At 45.3% G+C, this 27,193-nt stretch overlaps 4 protein-coding genes across 6 annotated transcripts; 1 reads left to right on the plus strand and 3 right to left on the minus strand.

The window, feature by feature from the left end:
* On the minus strand, window positions 1-5,624 carry LOC101169638. The gene is made up of 7 exons (XM_004078361.3): window positions 5,470-5,624; window positions 5,134-5,273; window positions 4,741-4,811; window positions 1,836-1,970; window positions 377-475; window positions 274-301; window positions 1-189 (listed from the first exon to the last, which is right to left on the minus strand). Exons 1-6 carry the CDS (start codon window positions 5,581-5,583, stop codon window positions 288-290), a joined length of 573 nt encoding a protein of 190 aa, XP_004078409.1. The 5' UTR covers window positions 5,584-5,624; the 3' UTR covers window positions 1-189; window positions 274-287.
* Window positions 5,625-7,706: 2,082 nt separating this feature from the next.
* glrx3 (glutaredoxin 3) lies at window positions 7,707-9,471 on the minus strand. The gene has a single exon (XM_004078492.4). It carries the CDS (start codon window positions 9,378-9,380, stop codon window positions 8,400-8,402), a length of 981 nt encoding a protein of 326 aa, XP_004078540.2. The 5' UTR covers window positions 9,381-9,471; the 3' UTR covers window positions 7,707-8,399.
* Window positions 9,432-20,388, plus strand: bag6 (BCL2 associated athanogene 6). Of its 3 annotated transcripts, none has more exons than XM_011485772.3 (25): window positions 9,432-9,556; window positions 10,317-10,404; window positions 10,490-10,607; window positions 10,848-11,062; window positions 12,214-12,285; window positions 12,381-12,503; window positions 12,570-12,760; window positions 13,289-13,421; window positions 13,517-13,717; window positions 13,796-14,024; window positions 14,159-14,209; window positions 14,285-14,637; window positions 14,703-14,775; window positions 14,859-15,151; window positions 15,239-15,488; window positions 15,566-15,735; window positions 15,814-15,867; window positions 16,809-16,917; window positions 17,008-17,132; window positions 18,094-18,228; window positions 18,311-18,358; window positions 18,425-18,637; window positions 19,020-19,127; window positions 19,389-19,535; window positions 19,895-20,388. In XM_011485772.3, exons 2-25 carry the CDS (start codon window positions 10,324-10,326, stop codon window positions 19,988-19,990), a joined length of 3,588 nt encoding a protein of 1,195 aa, XP_011484074.1. In that variant the 5' UTR covers window positions 9,432-9,556; window positions 10,317-10,323; the 3' UTR covers window positions 19,991-20,388. The 3 variants fall into 3 exon arrangements, with proteins under 3 accessions (XP_011484074.1, XP_011484076.1, XP_020566067.1); XM_011485774.3 differs by having other exon boundaries at window positions 13,796-13,886; window positions 19,895-20,222; XM_020710408.1 differs by having other exon boundaries at window positions 9,445-9,553; window positions 10,315-10,404; window positions 19,895-20,222.
* Window positions 20,389-21,978: 1,590 nt separating this feature from the next.
* On the minus strand, window positions 21,979-25,994 carry LOC101160507 (tetraspanin-13). The gene is made up of 6 exons (XM_023964602.1): window positions 25,822-25,994; window positions 23,644-23,811; window positions 23,471-23,551; window positions 22,408-22,521; window positions 22,223-22,333; window positions 21,979-22,150 (listed from the first exon to the last, which is right to left on the minus strand). Exons 1-6 carry the CDS (start codon window positions 25,882-25,884, stop codon window positions 22,076-22,078), a joined length of 612 nt encoding a protein of 203 aa, XP_023820370.1. The 5' UTR covers window positions 25,885-25,994; the 3' UTR covers window positions 21,979-22,075.
* Between the last annotated feature and the right edge of the window lie 1,199 nt (window positions 25,995-27,193).

Consider the following 27,193-nt stretch of genomic DNA (forward strand, 5'->3'; position numbering starts at 1 on the left):
TGGAAGTGTTCAACTTTTATTGCAGAGAGGACAACAGGAACATAATAGCAAATGACACATTTCTGCCCTGGTTTCATCACAGGAATTCCCCAGGTTTTGTTTTTGTGGCTGGGGACGAGTCCTCCCTGATACAGGAGTTTTCTTTTCGATTTCTTTCTTGTTTTATTAGTTTTACTTCCCTGCAGCCTCCTGTCAGAATAAACAGATCAGAGTCAGTCAGAACCATTTCTAAAAATAAAATGTAAAAAAAAAAGCTGAGGAGTTGCTGCTTACCTTCATCTGCAGGGTTAGATGCAAAACGCTGCAAATACAGATAAAACCTGTTTAAAAGGACAAAAATTAACTGTTCCATTCTCCCCTCAGAAATAAAACAAACCTTTCTCTTCAGGGGGGGTGACATGGATCTTCATCTGATGACAAGCAGAATTTTTGAGAAAAGTGGTCACCACCTCGGAGCTGATGTCTTTGTGCCGAGCTGCAGGCAGAACAAACGTCTGGGTGTTAAGGCCGAACGTGCACAGATGCTTGGAACGGATCGACCAGATTTCCACGCACTGGGCAGCAATTGAGATAGTGAATGGCTGGGTTAAGGTTTGGCTTTTTCAGAACTTGTGTAGAAATCCTTCTGTCTTGTGAGGAACTTTTTAGGTAACTCATTGGACGTCATGGAAAAAAATGGAGCTTTGTTGTGCATGCGGTAAGCGCATCATTGTCAGACAAGTTTCATGCAATCATGAAGCACTCGTGTCGTACAGCAGGCATCTCCAATCCTGTTCCTTGTGAGGTAATGCTTTTTTTGCAGCTAAACCCGCTCAGTAACTGCTGATTAGCTGGAATCAGTGAGCCCAGTTTCTGATTGAACCAACACATCTGATCCAGGTGATCAATAATGACTGAGCTAGGGTTAGCTGTGGAACAAGCAGGGCAGTAGCTCACTAGGAACAGGATTGGAGACCACTGTCTTACGGTGTCCTTACGCCACAGTCCAGTCGTTAGTAAGATTCGAGTATTGACCCCTTACTGACCGCAGGCAAATGCTGCATGCACAGGCCATGCACCTAATACGGAAGTTCCCATAGGATGTCCACACAAACCACTCTCTGATTGTCTAATTTCTTTTATTTCTGCAGTCAGACTGAATGCTAGGAGCCTGTTAAGTTTGGGGAGTTTAAAAAATTTAACATTTTTACAACACCCCTGCGTCTCCCCTACTTCCCCCTTACTTATTACGTGTTGTATAAGTGTTCACTACAACCTGTCTCCTGCAGCATCCCTTTAGAAAAAATGTGCATGAACGTTGTCTGTCTACAGGCTCACCTAGTGGTCTAAGACCTTTATATCACCTCCATGTCCCCCACATGTCCCACCACTTGGGACTAAAGCTACATGTGGTGGAACAGGAGACTGGCATCACAGATGTGCAGCTAACAAATCTCCAGCAACTGTGTGATGCTGCCATGTCAGTATGGACCAAACTCTCTAAAAAAATAAGTTTCCAGGACCTTGTTGAATCTTCTCCTCAAAGGGTTAAGGCAGTTCTGAAGGGGTCTGACCCGGTGTAAGCAAGGTGCATCTACCAAGTGGCCAGTGAATGTGGTAAAAACCTTTTTAATCATTGAATTCATTTGATGTTTTTACTCCTTATTTTGAGCAAAAAAGCAGCATTTAACTTGAACTTTGGAGTTTGTTTTGAGAGACACAGACACAGACAGACACATTCTCTTTTTGGTTGGCATGAAACTTTTTTTGTGCCAAAGGTGAGTGTGGCTCAACCTTCGCTTGTCGGCCACAAGCGAAGGTTGCAGTACAGTGAACGTTTTCCTGATCCGGCTCACCATACAGCATGAATCTGTTCAGGGAGTCCTCCGCTTCTGTCGTTCTCAGAGGAGGCTCTGTTTCCTGGAAAATGATGCAGTCGAGGCAGTTGGCCCATGTGCCACTCCAGAACAAGTTCCTGCGAAACGTCCGTCCTGCCACAACACAGCGAAAAGACACACGTACAGGCTTTGAAGCTCAGATGATTAGGGCATGCAGAAAGAGTTTGTGACTCAAACAGTTGTGATGCTCAGACAGATTAGAAGTGATTCACATAATGGATGCTTTGCTGCAGGTCTACTGAAAACATCTTGATGTTTGCATCACAATTTAAAATTTATTGTTTAACTCTTAAGGGAGTTAAACAATAAATTAGCAAATGGTCAGGCAATAATATTACTGAAGTTCTGTAAAGACATCCTGAAAATAATGTGCGACTAGCACGGAGATGCAGGACCACTAAAGTCCTATCTTTACGTTTTTTGAATAATTAACCAAACCTTTTTTTAATCTCCCTAATGGGGGGGGGGTTGCTGGAGCCTATCTCTGCTGCTGGAGGGCAAAGGCAGGGCAAATCCTGGAGAGTTTGACAAAAGAACACATGCAATAACTTAGAGTCACTTATCAACCTATGTTTTTGAGGAACAGGAAGCTGGAGTGCCCTGAAAAGAAAAACCCAGACGTGCACTAAAAGATAACAGCGGAGGAAGGAAGCAGGGCCTTGTGAAGCAGCAGTGCTAACCCCCACAACCCCTGCAGCTCACAATGAATTTACATTTAAATTCTGTCTCATTTCAGCAGTCTGTGGTTCTGTCAAACAAAACCTTCTTTTGCAAGGTTGATCATTTTTGGAAGAGATTTGGAAAACTTCCCAGAATGCTTATCAGTACCCTGAACGCTGACTAGAGTCTGCTTAGTAGCTTAGAGAAAGAACCAAAAACCTGAGATGCTATAGAAAATAAATGAAATACTGTTATTGTGTGTGTGTGTGTTTGGGTGTGTGTGTGTGTGTTTTTTTCTTCTAAATAGAATACAAACATAGCAACGGCCTCTGCCAGAGACTTTGTCTCCAATTTTTCTTAGAGTTAGCTAATGAATGTGATTCATCCAGAGAAACTAAAAAGATGCATTTATGTTTGAAACTCAAAAAAAGGACTTTACAGTTTCCTTAGCAACCAGTTTTTGAAGTGATTGTTTACCTCTTTTCTCATTATGATGTCATACTTTGACCTGGGTGGTGTGTTCCTCTTAGGTACTGTCATGTTTGATCTAAATGTTTGCCAAAGTTTTGCAAAGTTTTGCCTAACAATCTCCACATAGTGCAGTGTTTTCATTGAGGCATAGAAGTGAAGTTATTTGACTTATAAAGAAAACAATCTTTACGACTTTCTAAGATGTTCCTGTGCAGTTATTAGGGCGGGGCTAAACCTAAAAGCTTTTGTACGTTTTAAGAGACTAAAATTTTCAATATTTCTGGAATAAATAAAACATTTTGTCGTTGGGATTAAAAAGTTTTTTTTTTGAAGTGCCAAGTGTAAGATGGCCTGACCTTTCTTTCCACGGAAGGTTCCTGCAGTCTTTGAGGGACTATAAAGAACCACTGCACCAGCAAGGAGACATAGTCCCTCCTGGTTCTTCCTCTGGCCTTCCTCTCAGTCCCACAAGAACCAAGAGTGTCCAAGAAAACAAGAACACAACTACAATCAACCTCTGACCTCCTGCTTGGGCGCCCTGGTGCTGAATGTACTGATGGACACCCTTGTGCTCAAACATGGTGTTCATCATGGACAACCTGTTCCTGGCACAGAAGTCCAATAGCAAAACACAGCTTGAGTTCAGACCATCATCCCGGTTTAACCTTTACAGGTATGACTGACATTACTCATATGAGCATGAAAGACTCCCAGCCTCTCATTGTGGAGAACAGCTGAGGGGAAGCGAGCTTTCAAGTGTGTTTGGAGGTAAGTCCAACTGTCTCTGCTACCGCTCAGCATCTGACACTTTAACACTCACTGATGGGAATTTCCAGGTCGCCGTAACCGGAGTCCTTTTTGGTAGAGTCGACCAGAGGACAAACAAACAAATCTGAAAACATGGGCCCTTTATAGTCCTTCTTTTGGGTTATTGTGGGTAGTGAATTTAAAGGAATGCAACACCAGATAGTCTTTTTGGGCAGAGCCTGTCCGGGTCCTGAGGTAAAAGACCCGTCCACCATGTCCTCGCCTTTAGCGCCAACCACTGACATCACCCTCAGAAAACAGCTGAATTCTTGCTGCAACAAAATGAAGTCGATTCAGTCGCCTTTTTTTTTTTTAGATAAGGAGGCCGCCATGTTGGAGCCAGATGTCTTTAGAAAGCATTAATTGGTCCGAGTTGATCTGAGTCAACCACTTGAACCAATCAGGAGTGAGGTATTTGGAAGGCCACAACTCAACCACTGACTCAGGAAAATCTAACAAGTTGAACATTCATGAAGGGGGCCCGCGGGCACCGTATACTTTTTATCTGATTGGTCAGTTTATAACTTGAATAACCTTTACTACATAAAAACGATGTCATGAAAAAAAATAGGATTAGCAGGAAAATTGAATAAAAATGTAGAAGAGCAAGAATGGTCATTCTAGGTAGCAGCTGTTCATTTCACTATAGAGGTTTATGGGATTTTGGCTTCTTGGAGCCAGCAGGTACTTCCTGTTTGGAACACCAGGGGGGAGGGGTTACTCATTCCAGTTCTCATATACAGTCGATGGTTCCAACCTCAAGCTGAGCTCCAGAGTGAAGCTCTTGTGATGTCAGTTCAGGTGACACAGCTGATCCTTTTTTAGTTTTCTAAAGGAAGCATTTGATGGATCTGCAACCGTATGATCCAACTTCACCTGAACTGTCATCTCAAAGGTCTCTAAAGTCATCCAGCTCTGGTGTTACCTTCCATGACCATGTCATCCCTCTCAGGCTGTATGTGATACGTCCAGCTCTGTTTTATGCAATCTTCTCCCCTGCAAAAATAAGTTTAAAAAAAAAGTTTAAGTGTCCCATCAACCAATCTGCGTATTAAAAAAAGACTTTCTCTGTTTCATTTTCCTGACTGATCTAATAGCATCTTAACTTTTTTTATTTTTCTACCTTTTGTCAAAATTAATCAGTTTGGGAGTTTTTACCTTTTTTAAATGTATTATTTTATCAACTTTCCAAACTTCCCTTTTTTTCATTGTGGCTTGAAGTCACTTTCCAGGTGTGAATATTGGCAAACACAAAAAGATCTCATCTTTCTGATTATAATGGAGGTATTTTTCAGTTGGAATTGTTTTTTTCCCTCACATGCGCATATTTCCGGTCAAGACCAGCGTATCATTAGCCGCCTCCTCGATGGTGAAAACCATGCTGTCAAAAACTCTGAACTTCTGGATGTCGGCCTCCCGGTGACTGACAGCTGCCTTGAAATACCACTTTCCCAGATACTGAAATAGAAACAGAAACAGTGACAGTGAGGGAAGAGCGGATGCTTAAAAACCGATGCTGCTTTCATAAACCCACAGCGGGCCGTACAATAAAGACCCCATGTGGAAAAAGACGGGGGAGTGGAAAGAGCTTCTGTGCTGCAGCCCAGCTCATGGATCTGTCTTTGAAGAACCAAATGATCTGTTCATTTCTCACCTGCTGATGGTTGATGGTCTTCACCATCAACAGTTGAGGAAGTGTGCAGGGGACCAAGGCCTGATAGGCCAGAGAACATAAATACAGAAAACCCGACCAGGCTTCGTTGAACATGTCTGCAGTTTGAATCAAACCAGATTGAACTGAAAATCATCTCAGCGTGCAACTCAAACAGAGTGTGGGTGTTAAGTCAATGATTAACGTGTGTTCCTCAGCCGTGACATTTCTAAAAAACACACACACACACCCCATAAGCATTTTAGATAAACGCTGAAGTGAAACGCACGTTAACATAGAGACTCGCTCCTCGGCCAAAATCCTCTGAAAGGAGAAAGCCCACCTTGTTTCCACTGTGTGAGTCAGCCTTATGTAGGAGGTCGCATCTTCGTCAAGGTCGAGCCATTGATTATAGTGTCAGGGAAGCGGAGCAATCCTGCGTGTTCTCACTGTTACTCTGCACTGTCTTCACCAGAAATCACTATCAGGGTGTGGAAAAGCAATGCCTCAGAAGGAAGAGCTCAGAGACTAAATGATAACTGATCATTAAAAAATGTTTCAATAAATAGTGGACACGCTGAGAGAACTTCTGCAGGCATTTCTCATTTTAAAACTCCACTAACAAGAGACAGGTGTTTATTAACTGGTCAAAGTGTCACATTCTAACACCTAAATCATATTATTATTCCTTTTGTCTTTCTTCAAGTATTTTGAGGCTGACATCTCAGTTCTAAGCTATTCTTCCTTTTCTCTTCCTTTCTGCTTTTCCCCTCAGGGGTCAATCATCTTCCTCCATCGAAACCCTGTCTTCTGCATCCTCTCCTCTAACACCAGCGATGTCCTCGTTCATCCATAATTCTCATCTTTGGTCTTTATCTTGCCTGGCAGCTCTAGACTCAGCATCCGTCTACCAATAAATTCAATGTCTCTCCTCTGCACATGTCCGAACCGTCTCAGTCTGGCCTCTCTGACTTTATCTCCAAATCCTCTAACATGCTGTCCCTCTGATGTCCTCACTCCCTAAAAGAACCTCAACATATTCATCTTCATCGTTATCATGCAGTTTTTAGCCAGAATCAGATCTAAGCTAAATCTTTTTAAATGCCTACTCGAGTTAAAAAAATAGTTTTTGGATTTTTGAAAGTGTTCTTGTGGCACATTTTGATGATGAAGGACATATCTGACGCAAATTCAGATCAAAATTGCATTTCTGAGTATTTCTTTTGGAAATAGGAGCAGAAGAAAAATGCTATTTGAAAAAGATTGTATTTGTGATGTAGAAAATACCCTAGGCAGGCCACTAGCTGCCTGCTCCATTCCTTTCTGATTCATCCACTGTCAGACAAATAGATCCATCTTTATTTTCCACCCCTGAGCAGAATCTGGATCTAAACTCTACGGCTGGACAGCTCCATTATTGCTCGGCATAATCATAATTAAAAGACCAGGAACACTTTTACGATGGATTGAAAAAAAAAAAGATTGGAGTGGGACTTTAAGGTAGCTCTATATTTAACAAGACTCTACTATATACCCATCTTTAAACATTTGAAGCCTAGTGTTTACATAATCCATCTTCTAAACGTTGTAAAATTTTAACAAAACCTTTAAATCTGGCTTCATCTTTCCTTTAGATTACTAGGAAATGTTTAAACAATCTTAATGAGTATCTCCTTTTTTTGCATTTTATACTAAAAGTAAGTTTAGGTATTAAAACTCGATTTGAAATAATAGAAATGCAATATTAACTCCTGGTGATATCATTTTACAAAAAAACTCAGTGAACAGACCAGAGGTCTGAAACCTGAGGCTCCAGAACTACATGCTACTTTTATCCCTGCATTCTTTGGCTTTACTATTAATTACGGTTAATTAAGTTTGACATTTCAGGTTGGATTTTTAATATATTAGACGATTGATCAAAAATGATGGTAAGCTATTTCATTTACTGTCAGAAAGATTTGGTAGAATAAGGTAGCAGCGTTTTTTTTTTGCTGTTTAGAGGCAAAGGTACTCAAGTGCATAGGTACATGTACATTTATAGATTTTTTAAAAAGGATTCTACACCAATGCTGTCACGTTTCTATTAGTTATCAAAATGAGAAATGAGAAAAAGGACGAAGGCACCCCAAAGTCATGACAGAAAATGTCATGATTGACATGTATTTTAAATTCAAGTAAATCGGAGCTTTTTCACACAGGGTGTTTTATTTTGAAAGGAACTTGTATGTGCTGCCGTCTAAAGTAAAATAGATTCAATTTTATTACGTGTATAAAACAATACATTTTAGAATGCAATTGTAAATATTTCAAAGCTACATTTTATAAATGAATTAATAAATGATCACAAAAACATAAAGTGTTTTTTTTTATAACAGTGAAGTTGGACTTCATGGCTCTTGCTGGGTTCTTTTAATGTGAAAGGTTCCAGAACCCTGATACTGTTGGTGCTTTTACATTTACGCCCACAAGGTGGCGCCAGAAAACCTGTCACACGTGCTTACTATACCACATGTATTACAAACGTGACATGCTGCTGCTTTTAACAATTTTATTGAGTGTGAGCTTTAGTGCATGAGCTCTGTTCAAACTTTTTTCTCATTTCAAAGTAAACTCAGTTTACTACAGCCAGTTCACCTCTTTACAGGCAAAAAATAAAACAAATAGAAACGTTTTGTTCTATTTTGATGGGAAATTTATTATAGGCTGGAATTTGCAGTGAACATGAGTAGATTTTCAGCTTCTCTGGTGGTGTTCTTGTCATAAAGATGAGGATGGAGAGTCAGCAGCTTCACGTCATCTGAAAGTCTGTGAAAAAAGAAGAACGTTTCCCACGATCAAAGCCGACGAGCAGCTTCTTTGACCTCCTGGGACCTCTGAGGGGTGCAGCAGCTGGTGCAGGCCTGTGCAGTGATGTCCTGTTCCCCGTCCATCTACGACTCCCCCCTCAGTACCGACTCCAGCTCCCCACTCTCCTTCAGCTCCTTCACTATGTCCAGGCCCCCGATCAGCTCCCCTTTCACGTAGAGCTGGGGATAGGTGGGCCAGTTGGAGTACGCCTTCAGGCCCTGACGGACCTCTTCGTCCGACAGGATGTCAAAGGTGTCAAAGTCCACCCCCGTGGAGTTCAGGACCTCCAGGATCTGCCTGCTGAAGCCACAGCGCGCCGCCTCCTTGTTGCCCTTCATGAACAGCATGACGGGGCTCTGGTTGATGATGGCCTTCAGGCGGTGCTCCAGGGTCACGGCCTTTGGGCAGGTGGTCTCCAGCTCCCCGGACTCGGCCAGCTCCTTCACGATGTCCAGCCCCCCCAGCAGCTCTCCGTTCACGTACAGCTGGGGGTAGGTGGGCCAGTTGGAGTACGCCTTCAGGCCCTGACGGACCTCTTCGTCTGACAGGATGTCAAAGGTGCTGAACTGGACGCTGTGCTCCTTGAGCAGCGCCACCATCTGGCGGCTGAAGCCGCAGCGGGGCTCCTGCGGGGAGCCCTTCATGAACAGCACGCAGGGCGCCGCGTTGATCAGCTTCTTCAGCCGCTGGTTCAAGTCCGCGGCGCCGCCGTCCGCGGCTCCTCCTGGGGCGGGCCCGCTACCCGCCAGGCCCTGGACCTTCTTAGTCAGCTCCGCAGCGTGCGCCCCGTCCAGACGATCCACCTTCTCACCCCCCTTGAAGAAGATAAAAGTGGGGACGGAGGATATGTCATACTTTTCCGACACATCGGGAACAGCCTCCGCCTCCAGCTTCACAAACGTCGCGTGCGCGTGTGCCTTGGCCAGCTCGGCCATCACTTCGTTCATGTCGCCGCACTGAGGAGCCCATGCCGCCTGGAAATGTACAACCGCGAGGTTTTTTCCAGCTTTTGCAAGGAAATCCTCGAACTGTTGTCGGCTCGTCGCCTCTAGCACATTCGCCATCTTTGCTTCTTTGACCTCGACAGCAGTCCGGCGGCTTTCTGACGTCACATCCGTTCAGCCCTAAAAGCTGTTAGCTGTAGCATAGCCGCGACGCACCGGAGAAGTGCTCGGCTTTCTGAATATAAGAGCCTCCTGTGGACTCTGGATACGTTAAAAAACATTGTATGATTTAAAAGGTAAGCGTTTGACGGTGTGACGCATAAAAAACGGAATGTTCTGCGCTTAAGCATTAGTAGCGACACGACAGATCAGTTAGCATCTTTAGCTAATCTGTTTGGCTAATTAGCCAGTCGGCGTTTATTTGGTTCCTAAAAAAAGTAATCCTGCTGAAGAGCAAGTGGCGATATGTTACTTTCTATCTTTTGTTATACTGTCTGTCCTAAATCTTAGTTTAATATTACATCGCTCCTGTCCTTGTTTAGCGAATACAGCCGGGCTAACTGTTTTTGGCTAACGCTAGTACAGGGAGTCCGTCTTTGGGAAAAAAACAAAGCATTAAATCAAATTTAACCCACTGAGTCTAACATAAAGATATAGATGCTATTTTACGTTAATTGTATGTTTATTAAAATTCTTGTTTAGGAAATAGCTCAGTTAATAATGTATTTTAAATTAGAGCTAAATAATTCAGCTGATTGTAGTTATCCGGATTCCTTAGTTAGAGATTTTATTTTCTAGACTAAAGGCTGGTTAATAAATTCACTTCAACGTTGCCTGTTTGTTAAAAAGAAGAGGTGATCTAGATGATTGCTGAAAAATTGGAAACTACGCTCACTGTTCTTCATAAACTTATAAACATGCCGTGGACGCACCATGCTTGTTGAACAGATTGTTAAATAACCTGGTGCTTATCAAAATTTTTGTAAAAGTGTACAAACACTTTAAAAAGTCACATAAACAGAATAATTTGTAATTGAAGATGTAATACAATTGCAGGAACGCTATGGATGAACAAACCTCAGACATAGAAGTGACGGTCAAAACTCTGGACTCTCAGAGCAGAACCTACTCAGTCGGTGCTCAGGTAAATGGAAAGTTCCTGCTGTAAATATTTGGGTAGTTTCCTTTTGTCTTTTATGATCTGACTGAAATGATCCATTGTTTTGCAGCTGACAGTTAAAGAGTTCAAAGAGCACATTTCTCCTTCAGTGGGCATCCCTGTGGACAAACAGAGGCTCATCTACCAGGGCAGAGTACTGCAGGATGAAAGGACGCTGGCAGACTACAGTTAGTCAAAGGATATATTAAATCTTCCTCCTCTTAACCTTTCAGCTTGTTGCTTCAGGGAGTCTCTCCATCTGAACATCCCTTCTGCCTCCTTTCAATCACACCACCAAGGAGCATTTCAAAACTATTTCTTTTAAGTAAAAATTCTGTCATTGAATTAGTTTTTGGTTCCATCTGCTCTTTCTGCTGATTTGCCACTGCTTCTGTTTTAGCTGACCATATTCTCCGCTACTCTTGTAGATGTGGCTGGAAAGGTGATTCACCTTGTGGAGCGGGCCCCCCCTCCACCCTCCCAGCCTGGCTCGGGGTCAGGGGCCACCGCAGCCGACAGCGGGCAGTCTTCATCCTCCCAGGGAGCATCGCAGGTGCCTCCACACGATCGCAATGCCAACAGCTATGTCATGCTTGGAACCTTCAACCTCCCCGTCAATATCATGGACCCCCAGCAGATACAGGTAGGTCTGCATTGTTGGTGTGCGTTGTCAGGGATGAAGGCAGCACTGCTCAACAGATGACGAGATTCCAGTTGCTCAGGGCAACTAAACTCTGTGTTTCGGCATGAAGATCTGAGTTCAGTCAAGTTGAAACATTACTTTTCTAAACGGCTGCCTTCAATCTGCCATGAGGCTGTCTGCTTTTGTTAACAACCTTTGATCACAAACCTGCAGGAAATTTTTCTTAAAAGGACCAAGTCTTCTGGATCAAAATGACATGAAAGTCAGATGGGTTCGTTCAAAGTGAAAATAAAACCACAGGGATTGATTTCAGATTTTAAAACCATCTAGATGTAGTCGGTTTATCACGCAGAGCACAAGTGAATTGTTCTGTGTGATCTCTGCATTGTTTTCATCTCAGCATTTTCCACTATGTCCGATCATATTGTGTGGAGATGTTAAAGGGAAAATGGACAAAGATGGACTTTAGAGACTCCGGCATATGAACTCTGTTCATGTCATCTTGATGGGTTTGCTAAATTATCCTAAAAACAAATACATTTAAAGCTGCAACGACTGTTGAATGACCATTGCCACCCTGCACCATGGGCCCATCAACAGCCCCCCAGGTCTGTCTGCTGCCCCCAGCAGCTTCTCCTCGGCCTGTGCTGCAACAGAACAGGATTAAGGCGTGATGCTCATCCTCTAACTCTGCAGCCCCATCTGAAAATGGTGCCACAGTAAAACCCCACCCGCTCCTCTACATTCCATGGTCCATGACATCAGTGAAGATGGAGCATAAAGAAATTTAATGATTTTTACTGGATGGCTCTTTCTTAGGGGATATATATATATAAAAAAAAGGTTTTACTGGCCCAATTTTACTTAGTTTTTTTTGTTGGAAGAGAACAAATCGTTTACTTTTTATGACAAATTTTTGAATCAGTTTTGCGGATTTTCATGCATATTAGGGGTCTAATTAGGTCTCAAAGAGGGAGAAAGTAAAATAATAAATAATAACAATTGCAATTATGACTCTTAGTCCACTTTGTGATTGCTTGAAGACTGTGGTTTAAGCCGAAAATTACTCAATGATATGATAAAGTATATAATACTTATATAATAAAGACACTAACTGTACATTAAAGCTGTGTGATTCTTGTGTCTCCTAGATGTCTGTTCAGCAGATGGTCTCTGGAATGGGAGATAATGCAAGAAATGCTCGAGTCACAGCCAGTACTGGAGTAAGTAATAGAAGCTCCCTTCTATTCTTTAAAAGCTCGTCAAAAAACAGGATTTGAAACAAAAACCTTTTCTTTCCTGTTGTGACTGCTCTCAGAGCAACGGGTCTGTAAACGTTCACATCGACATGGACCAGCCGGTGCAGAGCGAACCCAGGCTGAGGCTGGTTCTGGCCGAGAATCTGCTGCGAGACCTCAACGATGTCATCAGCAGGATGGAGGCGAGCCACTGCGCCACAGGAGTCTTTATCTCCCAACCGCCATTCACTGACATTTGTCGTTTTTAGGGTCGACAGAGCGATTCCCAAACCTCCCAATCAGAGACGGCCTCTGCTGCTGCTCCGCCTCCTCCCTCTTCTTCCTCCACAAGCTCCACCCCTTCTCCCTCCACTCAGCCCATGGACACCTCACCTCCTCCAACAACTCCACCCACCTTCTCTGCTCAGTCTGAGGGACCCACTCCACAGCCAGGACCCAAGTGAGAGATTGAATTCAAAAGATTCACGAGAATTTTATTTAGTTTGATGATATTTGAAGGCCGTCTGTTTAAACAAGTGATCAGCTCATAAAACCAACGATTTATTGATTTGAGAAGCTGATAAGTTTTCTTATCCCCACACCTCTAGACTAAACATTAGAGGTTCCACCAAAATATTGAAATAATTCAAATTTATGTTTCTATTTGGTCAAATATCAATCTATTTTTCAAATTTCATTTAAAGTCGTTTTTTGTGTAGTTATGAAAACATTTGTTACATGACAGATATCAACTAAACAAAGGAGATTCTTTCCTTAATAAATGATACATTTTTATAATTAAAAAATATAATTATTAAAATAAAAATCCAACCTTATGACATATCCTCCGGGTTTTTTTTATATTAAAAGTTTCTTAACTTAACTAACTAAATGTACTTCTAACCCAGCTTTAATCTAGTCTACAGTAGATAAATTATTTTTATATCTGTTTTATTTGTTTGCTGTCGTTGCCCCCCCACCCCTGCAGTCACCCCAGCCCCGCTGAGCTGGCAGAGATGTTGTCAGAGCTGCGGAGAGTCGAGGAGAGGCTGCAGCCTTTCATCCAGAGAGCGCACGGCATCTTGGAGACGGCGGCGGCGGCCGAGTACAACAATGACACAGTAATGCAGCACCCCTGCATCACGAGGCGCTCTGTCGCTGTAATGTTTGTGTTGGCGTGACTAAATATTACATTTTTATGTTGTTCTCCGTGCAGGAGCGGGAGGACGACCAGAGGACCCTCATCCAGATGTGCGAAGGTCTCCGGCTCCTTGGCAATGCCCTGGTTGCCCTCAGTGATCTTCGACTGAACCTCTTGAGCCCGATCCCCCGACATTTGCATGTGGTGCGGCCCTTTTCCCACTACGCCAGCCCGGTCACTCTGCCCAGCGCCGTGCATCACCATGTCCCAGTACAAGTACGTCACAGTCGTCAGTTTTCAGGTCGGTGCCCCCGCTCGCACACTTCCACTGACCTCTCTGCGCTTCACTCACAGATGAACCTGGGGGCCACAGTGACTGTTGCGGCCAACAGCACTGAGGGACAGGCTCCGCCCACACAACCGTCCGGCCAAGCGGAGCAGGCAGGTCAGGGACAGACCCCCCCCGCACAGACTTCCCCGTCCAATCAGCCGCCGGGACAGGGACAGGGACAGGCTGGCCCCCGGGTCATCAGGATCAGCCACCAGGCAGTCCCGGTGGTCATGATGCAGATGAACGCGGACGGTGTGTTGTCCCAGACGCGCTGATTGAGTTTTCATCGCAGCAGTTCTGGGTTTCAGCAGCTGCCGCTGAAGTCTTCGGCTGCAACATCCATGACGCTCCGGAAATGACCGACGTGTTTGTGTTTGTGATCGCAGGTCCCAGCCCCAGCCCTGCAGCGGGGGGACAGCCGATCCCGGCACAGCCAGGTGAGGGTCGGCTGTGGCTTCGTTTCCGTCTCTGGATCATATTCTTCTGACCTTGTCCCCTCTGCCCCCGTTCAGGTGGTCTGCCCCCGGACTTCATGCGGAACCTCATGCAGCAGATCAGTCAGTACGCGGCGGCTGTCGCCACCAGCGCCGCCACCGCTGCTGCTACTGGACAGCCGGCCGCCCCCCAGCCCACCCCTCCTGGTCAGAGCTCCACTCCCAGCTCCTCAGCTGCTACAACGGGTCCCAACACCCCCACTACCACCCCAACCGCTCCCCCTCCACCGTCCCACGCCAGCCCGCAGCCTCAAGCCAGGGTGGTGTTCACCCGACCTTCTTTCACCACCAACATTGCCCCCCCGGCCTTCGGGACCCGTGGAACCACCATCAACGTGAGGGCGGCCATGCCGGGCCAGCAGCAGGGGCAGGTGGGGCGCCGACTGTTTGGACTCTTTCTGATTCATGCAGGAAACTGACGGCCTTTTCCTCGCAGGCTTTCAATCCGGTGGCATTTAACCAGATGATCACCGGGCTGGTGGGACAGATGCTGCTGCCGGGGCAGATGGGTAATGACCTCACTCGTAACCAGAAGAATTAAAAGACCGTTGTCTTTTCTAAATGGTTAAAGAGGAACTTCTGCTTTTTCCAGCCGGTCAAACGGTCACCTCTTCCACTGCGTCCACATCCTCCTCTTCCTCTCAGACTTCCTCCTCCTTCTCCTTCTCCACCTCGGGTCCAATGCCTCCATCTGCAAACGCCCCACCCACCCAGGACCAAGGGGAGGCCGGCGGCAGCGAGCCCCAGCCGCAGGAAATCCCCCCCGACATCAGTCAGCTCATGAGCTCGCTCTTAGGCGGTGCCAGTGGCGGAGCCCCCTCCATAACCGTGACCACGTCCGGAGTCCCCGCCTTCCTCCAAGGCATGAGTGAGTTCATGCAGCAGGTGGGTGTTTGCGGCGTGAAAACAGCACAGAAACGATGAAGGTGATTCTTCCCGGCTGAGATCGTCTGTATTTCTGTGGCCCTCCAGCCGATCTTCCCCACGCCCCCCTCTGGAACCCCCGCAGCCCCCGCTGCAGGGGCCACCTCTGCTCCCAACCCGGCTGCAGGCGCGTCCGAGTCCATCAACCCGGAGCTGTTCACCGGCATCGTCCGTGGCGTCCTGAGCACGCTGATGGGCTCTCTGGGCCAAACGCAGAACGACTCTGAGAGCATCGCTCAGTTCATGCAGAGGCTGTCCCAGGCCACCAACATCTTCATCAGCACCGAAGAGCCCACAGGTGCGTTTAGTCGGCAAGCCTCAGCGCATTCTGCACCCGCAGGAGGACTCATCTCTCCTCTTTGTTGTGGATGTCAGGTTTCTTCGGGGAGCTGCTGATGCTGGTGTGTCAGCTCTTCACCATGTCGGACCTGGTGATGCTGCTCCACGGACAGCACCAGCCGCTGAGCCGCATCCAGCCCATGCTGTCGCAGTTCTTCACCGAGAACTACCTCAGCGGCAGAGAGCCCACCGACCAGAACATCGCTGTCAGTCCTCCTGCTTCATGTCTGCAGATTTTTAACCTGGACCCTCTGTTCATCGGTTCTCCTGCTTCCTTCCCACAGGCTGCTGCTGACAGTCTGGTTAATGAACTGGAGGAGTACATCACTGAGAGCTTCGTAAGTCATCACTTTACATCCACTAAGCAGCTTTCTCATTTACACTCTGGAGGCTGAACTTTAAGCTTTTTCTGCAAATTTGTGTTCATGGCAAACGTCTGAATCTACAGGTTACGACTTTGTTTAAACCCACATACGACAAAAATTCACCTTTGATGAATCCTGACTGTCACCATAAACCATTATTAGTGCCAAACTCCACCTTATTGAAATATCTAAAGCCTCAGATGAAATAATTCTATTTACAAACGTATAGAGACGAGAATCCAGAGTCAAAAAACACATTTGATCATATTTGTCATCCTCCTGACTTGGAGGTCGTTCCTGAAATTCACTGACTGTGACACAAGGGGGCGACATTCTAACAGCAGGAGGAGCCAGAGAGGATTTTTTTTTAAACTATTTCAGATAAAAGCTTAAAAAATGTTTTTGTCAAAATTCTGACTACTGAAAAACAATTTAAAGCTAAAAATAATAAATTTCGGCAGGTCAAGTTAAAGATGGAAGATTTTTTTCTCCCATAAACTGGATTTTACCTGCCAGGGAAAGAATTGGCACATAAAAAAACATGAAGTTTTCTACAGTAACTATTTATAAATCGTTTAATCTAAAGAGAGAAAAACACAAATCTTTAAAAAATAATGGAACATTTGCTGTAATTATTTTGAACAGAGTAAAATTTTTGGCAGATTTTAGACCCAAACCAACCTTCACCATGTCTGAAGGATTTGTAGCCTTTTCATTTTAACTAACAGAAATATTGAATATGTTTAAAGAAAACATCCAAATTTGCCAAAATATAAGCTAGAACTTTTAAGAGCTCAACATTTTTGTACCAGAATGGTTAAAACTGACTGAAAACACGGTGAGAACTGGAGCTTTTTCTTCAGGTGAACAAACAGTTTTCCTGGTTGTTCAGAACAGCAGCTTTCTTTGAACAGAGAGAGTCTTCAGTTGCTGTGCTGGACGAAGTGGACGTCACCCAGACCAACATGGCCTTCTTCAGACATCACCTGACCACCATCGCCACACACATCCTTCACTGCACAGGTGAGCAGCGTCACAGATTAGAAACAAAACGTTGGCGTGAATGTGAGGAAACGGCTGATGGTGGATCTAATGCCACCTCTCTGTTTTTAGATGAGACTTTTGGACCCACGCTGCTGAGGATGTGCAACCGCGCGCTCTTCGAGTGTCTCGCTCTGAACCTGCACTGCCTGAGAGGAGACCAGAGGGCTCTGACCGCCGTCATCAACCACCGGATTGTGAGTTTCCTTCTGCTGGTGTGAGAGTTCAACGCACAAGTCTGATGTTTTAAAGTGGCATCAGGTAGTTTAACCTGCAAGAACGCCGACCCATTTTTTATTATTGGACTTTGTCACAGTCCAAGTGGATCATGTGACACATTTCTGATGCATTTCTGTTACACTGATGTCACCATCTGTGTAACCTTATGGTTTAAGGTTTAGGAAATGAATAAATATGTGTCAACACAGATATCACCAGCCCAGTGATCATCAGGTTAAACGCCACTGTTTTTAGCCATAATCAAAAAACAGCATTGTCTTCAAAGGCTGAGTTTCTGCAGAGCAGCACGACTTCTGAGTTTGGGGACTGTTGGTCAGAGCTTTTAGCCCAGCCTCAGTATTTTCTATGTAGCAAATGAGCTCTTCTTCAAAGTGCTTTTTTTTTGGTCTGCTCCTGATTCACAGCGAATCATATAAAAAGATGCTCAGAAATGCAATTTGGAGCTTTTTTGTTCTTAATGTACCTCATCCATCATCAGGAAAAAAACACGATTAGAAACACTTTTCTTTAGAGTGGGTCTTTAAAGCTCTGGTTCAGATATAAATTGAATAAAAAACTAGAATGTTAATTGAAAAAAAAAATTAAAACTAGTTTGAAACTTAAAAGTAAATACTGTAAACCTTACAGAAATATTGTATGTTTGTGGAAAAAGAGATAAAAAACAAAAATTGAAAATAAAAAAACACATTTGTTACAAATAAATAAGACAAATTTTTGGTTTATTTCAATCCAAGTTTTCAGCATTTCTTCAAAAAAAAAGTATATATATATTTTTTTAATTCCAAATGGTCTTTTATTTCTTTCAAGTTTATAATGTGCACTTTTGAGTTTGTGTTTTTTAAAAACTGTTTCATTCCCGTTAAGCTGATCCTGCTGTGACCTCGTCTGTTTGCTGACGGCTCTTCTGCTTTGTTCCAGCGGCGCATGTCCACCGACATCAGTCCCAGCCTGGTGAACTGGATGACCAGCATGATGTCCATGAGGCTGCAGGTCATTCTGGAGCACAACCCCATCTCACAGGAGCAGATCCAGAGCTTCATCGTCCCCCTGCAGGTCGCTGCCACCGCCACGGCGCCACTCTCACGGCGGCCGGGTGTCGTGTTTCTGCGTAAATAATGCATTTCTTCTTCCCCAGAGAGATCAGTCGGCTGCGAGCGACACGCAGGAGCCTGAAGGAGCAGCGGTGAGTCTCGCCACAGTGTGTTCAGATGGACCGGGACCCCCCCCCCTTACCTTTCTGCCTCCTCAGATCGGGGACACTCATTCACCGGCCGCCGCCACCACAGCAGAGGAGGCCATGTCCGGGTCCCACGACATGGCAGCGCGGGAGACGAGGCCGTTGCCTGGAGACCTGGGAACGCTGGGCGGAGCTGCGCCGTTAGGCGGGGACATGGCGGGGGCGGAGGGAGGCAGCGAGGAGGCGTCAGGAGAGTCGGAGACGTGGGCTGCTTCTGTTCCCCCTGTAAGAGCGTCCCTCTGAACTCTTTGACTTTTCTGAAGTTAGTTCTCCTCTGGTCTTTGAAAGCACCAGAGAGGGAGGGGGTGTTGTTGCTGCTGTCACCCGGGTAACCCTCAGTAACAACCTGTTTGGCATCAAGTGGGCAGTAGGGGGCAGTGTTGCTCCACAGTTTCCACACGAGGAGCCTGGGACCAGAATCTGGAGAAGATGATCGGAAGTTGGTGAAGCAAACGCCAAAAAAAAAAAACTCGCTGAGGTTGATGAGCTCCAACGTGCGTTGGGAGTGGGGTCATCTGGACCCCACAAGACAGTACAAGGGCTATAGAAGCTGCAATTAGAAAAGAGATGCTGGATTCAACCTGAACTCTGTTGGGCTGCGTTGCAGGAGTGGGTGCCCATCATCAGGTGTGACATGATGACGCAGAGGAAGATGAAGGCTCAGCCTCCGCTGTCCGACGCCTACCTGAACGGCATGCCAGCCAAGCGCCGAAAGGTAGACCTCACTTTGTTTCTGTATTTTCGTTTTCATCAAAAGCACAAGTCCTAAAAGTTTGGTTTTTTTATACAAAAATAAGGCTTATAAAATAAAAAGTAAAATATGATTAGTGATGAAGCAAACTGCATAATTTGCAGAAAGACGGCTAAACACGGCACAGTGGGAATCATGGCGATCAAACCCAGAAACGGCAAACTCTTTCATTTTCTTTGTACGGTCTTCAGTGTTTTTAATAAAAATTTGTTTGTGTGTTTGCAGACGGGGCAGGGCAGCGGCAGCCTCCTCTCCCTCTCAGACGCGGTGAACCAAGCCGCCAGGACCGCCGGCGTGCGACCCATCACCTCCGCCGAGCAGCTGCAGGGAGATCTGGACTCCCAGGAGGTGAAGGAGGCGTATTCAGAGCAGGTAACCATGGAGACCCCCTCAGCTTTTTAAGGCCCAGAGAGAACCGGCACTAAGCCCGCTGAACAACAACACGGCTGTGAATCCTGCAGGATGCGCGTTTGCTCTTCCGTGTCTGACGTGAGTCTGCATGAGTCCAGCAGCGCTCACCTTGTGTCATGTGATCGACCCGAGAGCCAATCAGCTACAGGAGGTTCAGCTGGTTTTGCTGTTTAGATTCTGAGGAGGTTTTTCCAGAGGAAACAGAACTAAATGGATCAAAACTTTTGTTTTGTTTTGTTTGGGGGGGGGTCTGAAGTCATCTGGGAGGAGCTGAGCTTTCGGCGTCAGAGTCTAACTCCGGGCTCTTTGTGGTCTTTCAGGTCAAATCGGACATTAAGAAGCGGGTGAGGGAAGACCCGGACTTCAACCCCCAGCAGTTCCCCAACGTGCACAGAGCTTTCTCCTCAGACTCTTAGTGTCCTCCACTAAAAAGCTCCTCTGCTTTATCTTCATCGCCTTTGGATCTTCATTTAACCGGCAGCATCCTCAGACCCCGCCCCCTGAGCGTCGGGTTTTAAGGCTGTGAGTTTCCACATGAGCCACTTGAACCGGATCTCACACCACAGTCCTACTGTGAGGACGATGAAGATGAACTTGTTACCCAGAATCCCACTGAACCCAGTTTGACACATTAAAACTATAGAATGATGGGAAATGTTTCCGCTTTTTAACCCGACGGAGCTGGAGGCGTCTCTGCGTCAGTAAGCTCCTCCTCCTCGCTGATGTTTTTTGATTCTGTTTGCTTTGGTCCTTCTTCTGCTGTGTGGAGCATGAATGTACAGTAAGCCTAATAAAACCTGAACCCAACAACACAGCCACCTCTATGGAGCCTTTTTAACACCAGAGGGCGCAAGGTTTACAACGGAAAGTTAGTGCCTAGGATAGCACAAGGGTTAATGTTGGGAGTGGGGTCATCTAGACCCACTAGACAGTGCTCTGAACCTTTTCTCTTCAATGAGTTGTGATCTTCACTGGTGTCCATGGATTACATGAAATCTTTCCACCTTTGTCATGGTAGGGAGAACACGTCAATGTAAGGGTGGGGTCATCTGGACCCCATAGGATAGCACATGGGATGTAGTTGCATCGTATGTCTTATCGTTTCATTCAGCTTGAGTTAAAGATTCATGTATTCAGTTTTCACCGGGTACTACATGTTTGGGGGAGTTTTTGAGTCTTGTTCGCTCAAACGATCTGGTCTCTGCAGACCCGGACAGCTTCAGGACAAAAAAACAAAATCCGCCTTTGTTTAAAGTCTGAGAAATCTTTTCATCAACCAGAACATAAAAGGAAAAATATTTTGATCTGCTGAAATTTCTTTTCCAACTAGGGAATCGTTTTTGGAGTTTTTTCTGTTTGACGATTGAAGCGTAAAACATTCTTGCTTTGCAGTTTTGTACAATAAAGTTTTGAGTCATATGAATTTGTAGCTTTTTTTTCTTAATTTGACCTTAATTGGATTGTTAGTTTGGATTCACTTCTGATAACTTTTTCACTTTTAGCATAAATTCTTTCCGTAAGTCGGCGCTGATTTGCGGCGACATGTTTTCTCCGGGATGCGGCGTTGGCAGATCTGCTGGAATCCAGACTTCCTGCTGAGCAGGTCGGACCGCCTCGGCATCGCACTTCCTGTCTGACATCCTGTTCACGGCGAGGAATGTGTGCCAGTCATGTGGCGGCACGCCAATCCTGTAAGGAAGTTTCCATGACTCACTGCAGTTTGGCACCTCAGAGACAACAGCAGCTTTGCCTTTAACCCTTGTGCTATCCTCTGACTCCACCCTTACTTTGACGTGTTCTCCCTACCATGACAAAGGTGGAAAGATTTCATGTAATCCATGGACACCAGTGAAGATCACAAATCAGTGAAGAAAAAAGGTTCAGCGCACTGTCTGGTGGGTCTAGATGACCCAACCCCCAATAGTAAAGGGCCTAGATAGCACAAGGGTTACAGACCAGAAACGCACATTTTTGTGATGACATAACCGGTTTGCGTAAGGAGTGTTTGAGTGATCCTCACCCTGAAGGAGTCACATGATCAGAGGATCTGATCCACCTGAAGGCCGGATCCTGGATCCCAGCAGAAGCTGACAGTTCAATTTGAACCTCGAGACAATTCGTTTCCTCAAAGTCCTTATGCTCACAACGTATAGAAGCTGTTAAGCAAAATTAAACAATTCTAACCAATAATTAGATTTACATTTTAAAATAAGATCCGACTGGTCGCAGTTTGAACGGCTGAAGGCTTTTTGAATTTACTAAAGCAGCTCCAGAGCAAGTTTGTGTGTGTTATTGTGTTTGTGTGTGTTTCCTATGACAGAATAACAAAAAATCCAGCGTAAACATTTGCTGCAGCTTTTAGTTTTAGAGTTGCAGCTTAAAACGACAAAGAATCTGCAGAATCCTGGTGTTTTGACACTAATTTAATGAGCTTATAGGTGGATAACATTCTTAAGGTTGTGGTTAAATAAAGAAAGTGCAGGTCTGGTGGATCGTCACGGTTACAGGAACGCTCCCGGGTTGGTCCGCGGATCCTTCAGGTTCCTGTATCTGTGAGTCAGCCAGACTCCGAGGATCTGAAAGAAACCAGCAGAAGCTCCGAAAGCTGAAGAAACCTCGCGCAGACGTTCACGCGGCGCCCCACTGACCTCCGTGAAGCTGAAGAACAGGCCGACGCCGCCAACGAAGTGGAGCACGTCCCCGGCGTACGTCTGCAGGATGCTGGCGCAGGAGGAGCAGGAGGAATCGGAGACGCAACGCTGCAACGGAGGAGACGGGCTTTAGAGAGAGAAGGCCCCAACAGCACAGCAGCTGATGGAGAACATCCACTCACAGCAGGACACGTCTGGTTGAGGTTGACGGACGAGAAGCCGCAGCAGTTCAGCGTCTTCTCCACGTCCATCTGCGTGGACTCAGATTTGTTCCATCCCACCTCCAGCAGCTGGTTCTGCAGCAGGAGCCACACGAGCTTTCATTACCACGGGGGAGGGGGGTATATATGATCTATACCCGGTGTGCAGGCGCAGCAGTACCCTGCTCTGCACACCTTCAGTGTTTTACCACGTTTTTTCCCTTTCCAGAGGCTTCCCTCCTGAAGACTGAGTTTCTACAGACTTAGGACAGATCCAGGATTTTCTAATCCCAGTTGCATAAACCAGGATCTAGAGGAAGGTGTCGTCAGCGGCTTCTTTACAGCAAACATGAAGAAGTGCTTCTTCACAACAGATGCTGATATGTCAGCTTCAGGCTTTAACTTTCATTTTCTTAGTTATTTAAAAGGATTTTTATTTGTACTTTGTGTGAAGTTGAGATTTGGAGAATTTAAATGAAAAAAATAAACAAAAAATAAACAACTTTATGGCAGAAGTTTGAAATTTAAGACAAAGTTTTTACTCTTGATTCAATTTTGATTTTTGTCTCAAAATCTAACCATTTTTAGACTTTTAACTTTAAAACTCAACAGAAACACTCCGATGAAAATGATTTTTTTTGTTTTTTTTTATCATGTTCTTGCGGCATTTTCCTAATAACAGGACAGATAACGAAAATTAAGCTCAAATGTGCATTTCTACACATTTATTTATTCAAATTGTTGGGAATCGGGAGAAGAAGAACAAAATGAAAAAAGTGTCGGGGAGAGGGCGGGATTGCTCAGTGCCAACAGTCCCACCCAGAATTTCAGATAAACTACTGCCGCTCTGCAGACTGTCCTCAGAACGACAATACAAAAATCATAAAAGAACACTGGGAACTCTTTGAAAATAAATGAAAGGATGATCAGACTGAGATTTCGTGAGCTCTTAACTTTCGCCCTTGTAAATACCTCAAGGTTCCACCTCATAGGACTGAAAATATTTGACTATTGAGGTTTATGTGCAAAAATCCAAAGAACTCACCTGCTGTTCTGTGTTGAGAGCCAGACACGCACAGGAGATGGAAAACTGCAACACGAACACCATGAAGAGGATGACCATGTACTGGAACAGGCTGAGGAACCGCAACATCATGAAACCGGCAGCCCCCCAACACCCAGCAAACGCCTCAGAGGAGGGTCTCTGCTGAAGGATACGAAGAAGAGGAGCACCTGGTGGTGCTTCAGGGCGCCGCACAGACCCACGAAGGCCACGAAGAGGAGGAAGACTCCCACCCCGATGACCCCCGCCACCACGCTGATGCTGGAGACCAGGCCGAACCATTTCCCCCAGGCGGCCACCCCGATCAGGAGCAGACTCACCATCTGAGGGCAAACGAGGAGGGACACACGATGAAGAGGCTCAAACCCAAGACGACAGACGCATTCTTCAACGCTTCAGTCTGGGAGCATGAAGCTACATTCACGTCGCCCTCGGCAACGTGCCTTCAAGCGCCCACTTTCATTGAAAAGCCTGTGGGAAAGCGCATTTTTGGGCTTCCGTGTTCAAAACTCTGATGCAGCTACATGACTTTCTACAACCGTTTACAGTAAAAAACACGCAGCCATTGACCAGGCGTTGAAAGTTAAACCAGTTGAACTCTGACCAATCAGGGAGTTGGATTGGTCAAAGTATGGATGGCCTCCTTTTTGAATCATGGAAGTGCCAGATGTTTGTAAATTGATCGTGAAGGAGAAATCAATCCTAGCAGTTTTTTCCCAGCTGGAGTTTTATTTCTATTTCATATTTCAGAATAGAGCTGAGAAACAGCACCGTCTATACCGCTTTGGCATTTTGTACCAAGCCTCTTCCTACTGTCTGTGACAGACATGTTCTGGTCAACAACAGGTAAATGGGAAGAAGAAGCCTCTCCCTGCTCGTCCGTGTGAACACCATGGTGCTCACGTGTTGAACCCGTGCCACATATCCAGCGTGTCCGTAGCTTGACACAAACGATTTCTGCATCTTGGACTCCAGAAATCTACAGTTCCAGACATCATCCACACACGGAGAAAACCTGGAACAGTGGAGGAACTTCAAAGGAGCGCGAGAGCAACCGAAATGAGTCCAAGAACCAAACCAGGACTCGGCCAGGAGGTCATCGAAGAAGCAGACGGAAGTGGAGGCCTCGTCGTTCGAGAAATTTGGAGAAAAATCTGACATCAAAACTGACAACCAAAGATCCAGAGAAATATATATATATATATATATATATATATATATATATATATATAAAATAAATATGTATATAATGTAAACAATTATGCTGAAAAACTTGTTGGCTTAATTCATAAAGAACTTTGCTAAATCCTGGAGTTTGGTTCCTTTGGCAACTTTGCTTTTATGACTGCAAGCTGAAAATATCATTTTTAGTCCAGTTGGGCGTCAAGATGAAGCTCAGGTTTGTGCCAAGATAAATGAAGACTCCAGTATAGAATGCTCCTCTTCCTCATGACATCATGCTCCTGTGTGCAGAACCCATCCATGCTCCAGGATTTTAGGGTTTGAGACACTTGAAAGCTGAAAAGTCCAGCTCCTCCTCTGATTGGACGACGTCTGTTTTCTTGCTGTGATTGATCGATTCATTTATAAATATTTAGCCAAAAGGATGTGAAATTGATAAAAAAAAAAACTCAGTTTAAATAACCACCAACGGTGGTCAGTCGGGACGTCAGTCGGGAAGCTCAAACTGTCAGCTGCAGATGTTTGCAGACAAGCAAATGTAACAACCCATCCTACGGGAGGGGTCAGCGCCCCCTGTGGTGGATCCACGGTCTCCAGTAGCATATGGTGACGTCATTCCTCACGTTCTCGCCGTTTCTCTGCTTCTTCTGGGGCTGGAGCTCCTGCGACGCCCAGTCGCACCTGTCTCTGACCTTTGACCCTGGCGAAGATCCGGCCTAGGTTCGAGGTTATGGTCCACATCCGCGTGTTCACAGGGCAAAGTCCACCTTCCAGAGCTGAGTGAGGATGAGGAGGAACGTCTTCATGGTTCTGATCTCCACCACTAGAAACTTCATTAAAGCTTCCGGTTTGTTTTTCATCTTAAAAAAAGTTTAGATTTAGATTTAATTTTAGATTTTAGTTTAGATTTTCTCATTTTAATCCAGACACTTCCAAACCGGTTTCTGTGTCACTTTTCTTTGATCACAACTTCCTCTTAAACTCAAAACGGAAACAACTTCTTGAGGAAATTCAGCTTCAACCCAGCAGCAGCTGCTAAACAAACGAGCCTCTGTCGTCGATCATTGACCGGTAATCTCAGACACCTGACCTGCTGCACCTGCGCGGGGGGCCGCGCGCGCCTCCTCCAGCTGCTGCGCCGCCGGACTCACCACATAGAGGATGTTGAGCGCGGAAAGCGCGTTCTTGGTGCAAACGAAACCCCCGCAAACCATCGCTGCGCTGCGGGAAGAACCACCGACGTTCAGACTGTCGCTCCTCCGAGGATCTCCTCCAGGCTCCGGCAGCGGGGCGGGCCTCCTTCAAGCTGCGCCTCCAGCAGCTGGACCCCCGCCCGCGGCGCTTCCTGCAGGCGCTGCACGCTGATTGGTCGGAGGAAGCTGTCACTCACAGCTCACCTGTTGCTCTCACGCCCTCAGTTAGGACTGACGCGATTGAGAAATTCCAGACAATAAATTATTTATGTCTTCAAAAAAGAGAAAACCAATAGGATGATGATACATAGGAACACATTTACCATGTTTTTGATACATTGATGTTGTGCTTCAGGATTGACTGAGAGTAAATAATGCTCAGGACGAGCTGTATTAGTTTGTCTTTTAATAACAGAACTCTTAGCACTCTCATTACAAGAAGGCTATACGCTTCCAACATATCCCAGCAAGCATTGCATATCACCCATGATGCATCTCTAACAATCAGCGTATCTCTACTACTGAGGTGCATTCAAATGCAATAGGAGAAATGTACGCCGGAATATTACATCCCCTTCCTTAAAAAAAAAAAAACAATTATCTGACTCAACAGTCATCAATGTTAACCTGACTAAAGTTTTAATTGTTAGTGTTACTTTTCTTTCAACTGAGCTGACTTAATCAAAATAACTTTGTTTCAGATGAACAACGTAAATCAGTGATTAATAACATCATTAGAACAATAATTTTAACCTCAAATATCACTCAATATGCATAAGAGTATGTGATGATGAACTGACTTAACTTTAACTTTATAAGTCCATCACAATCCTGGGCTTGTCTTCACGTCCAAAACGGGTTTTGTACGGAGATGCAAAGGAAACTCCCCCTGATGTGCTGCTGTCTGTGTTGTTGAATGTTTTGGCTTGCATTTCTGCAGCTGGGTTTGTTCCCAGGGCCTCTGAAGTATTGAGTAGATGTTTTCTGTTGCGTCGATACTCTTGTCCTTCAGCAGTACGTATGTGGTATGATCTTTTGGTGTCTGCAGGTTTTACAACAACAGCAGGTTTCCAACGTCCAAGTTCTTGGAACCTCACTCGTTGTCCCTCCTGTAGTTGTGTGAGTGGCTTGGCAGATCTGTCTGTCGTAATACGTCTTCTGTCTTTCCTGCTGTAAAAGTCTGTTCTGATGCATTTTGTTGTAGTTTACGATTTCCGGCTGCAACTGATTTGGTATGGTTGGAAGAGTAGATCTCAATCTACGACTCATGAGCAGTTGAGCTGGGGCTCTGAAGTTGTCGATTGGTGTGTTTCTGTATTCTAAAATACTC

This window comes from Oryzias latipes, chromosome 16, assembly GCF_002234675.1.
Source record: "Oryzias latipes chromosome 16, ASM223467v1".
Taxonomy (NCBI): domain Eukaryota; kingdom Metazoa; phylum Chordata; class Actinopteri; order Beloniformes; family Adrianichthyidae; genus Oryzias; species Oryzias latipes.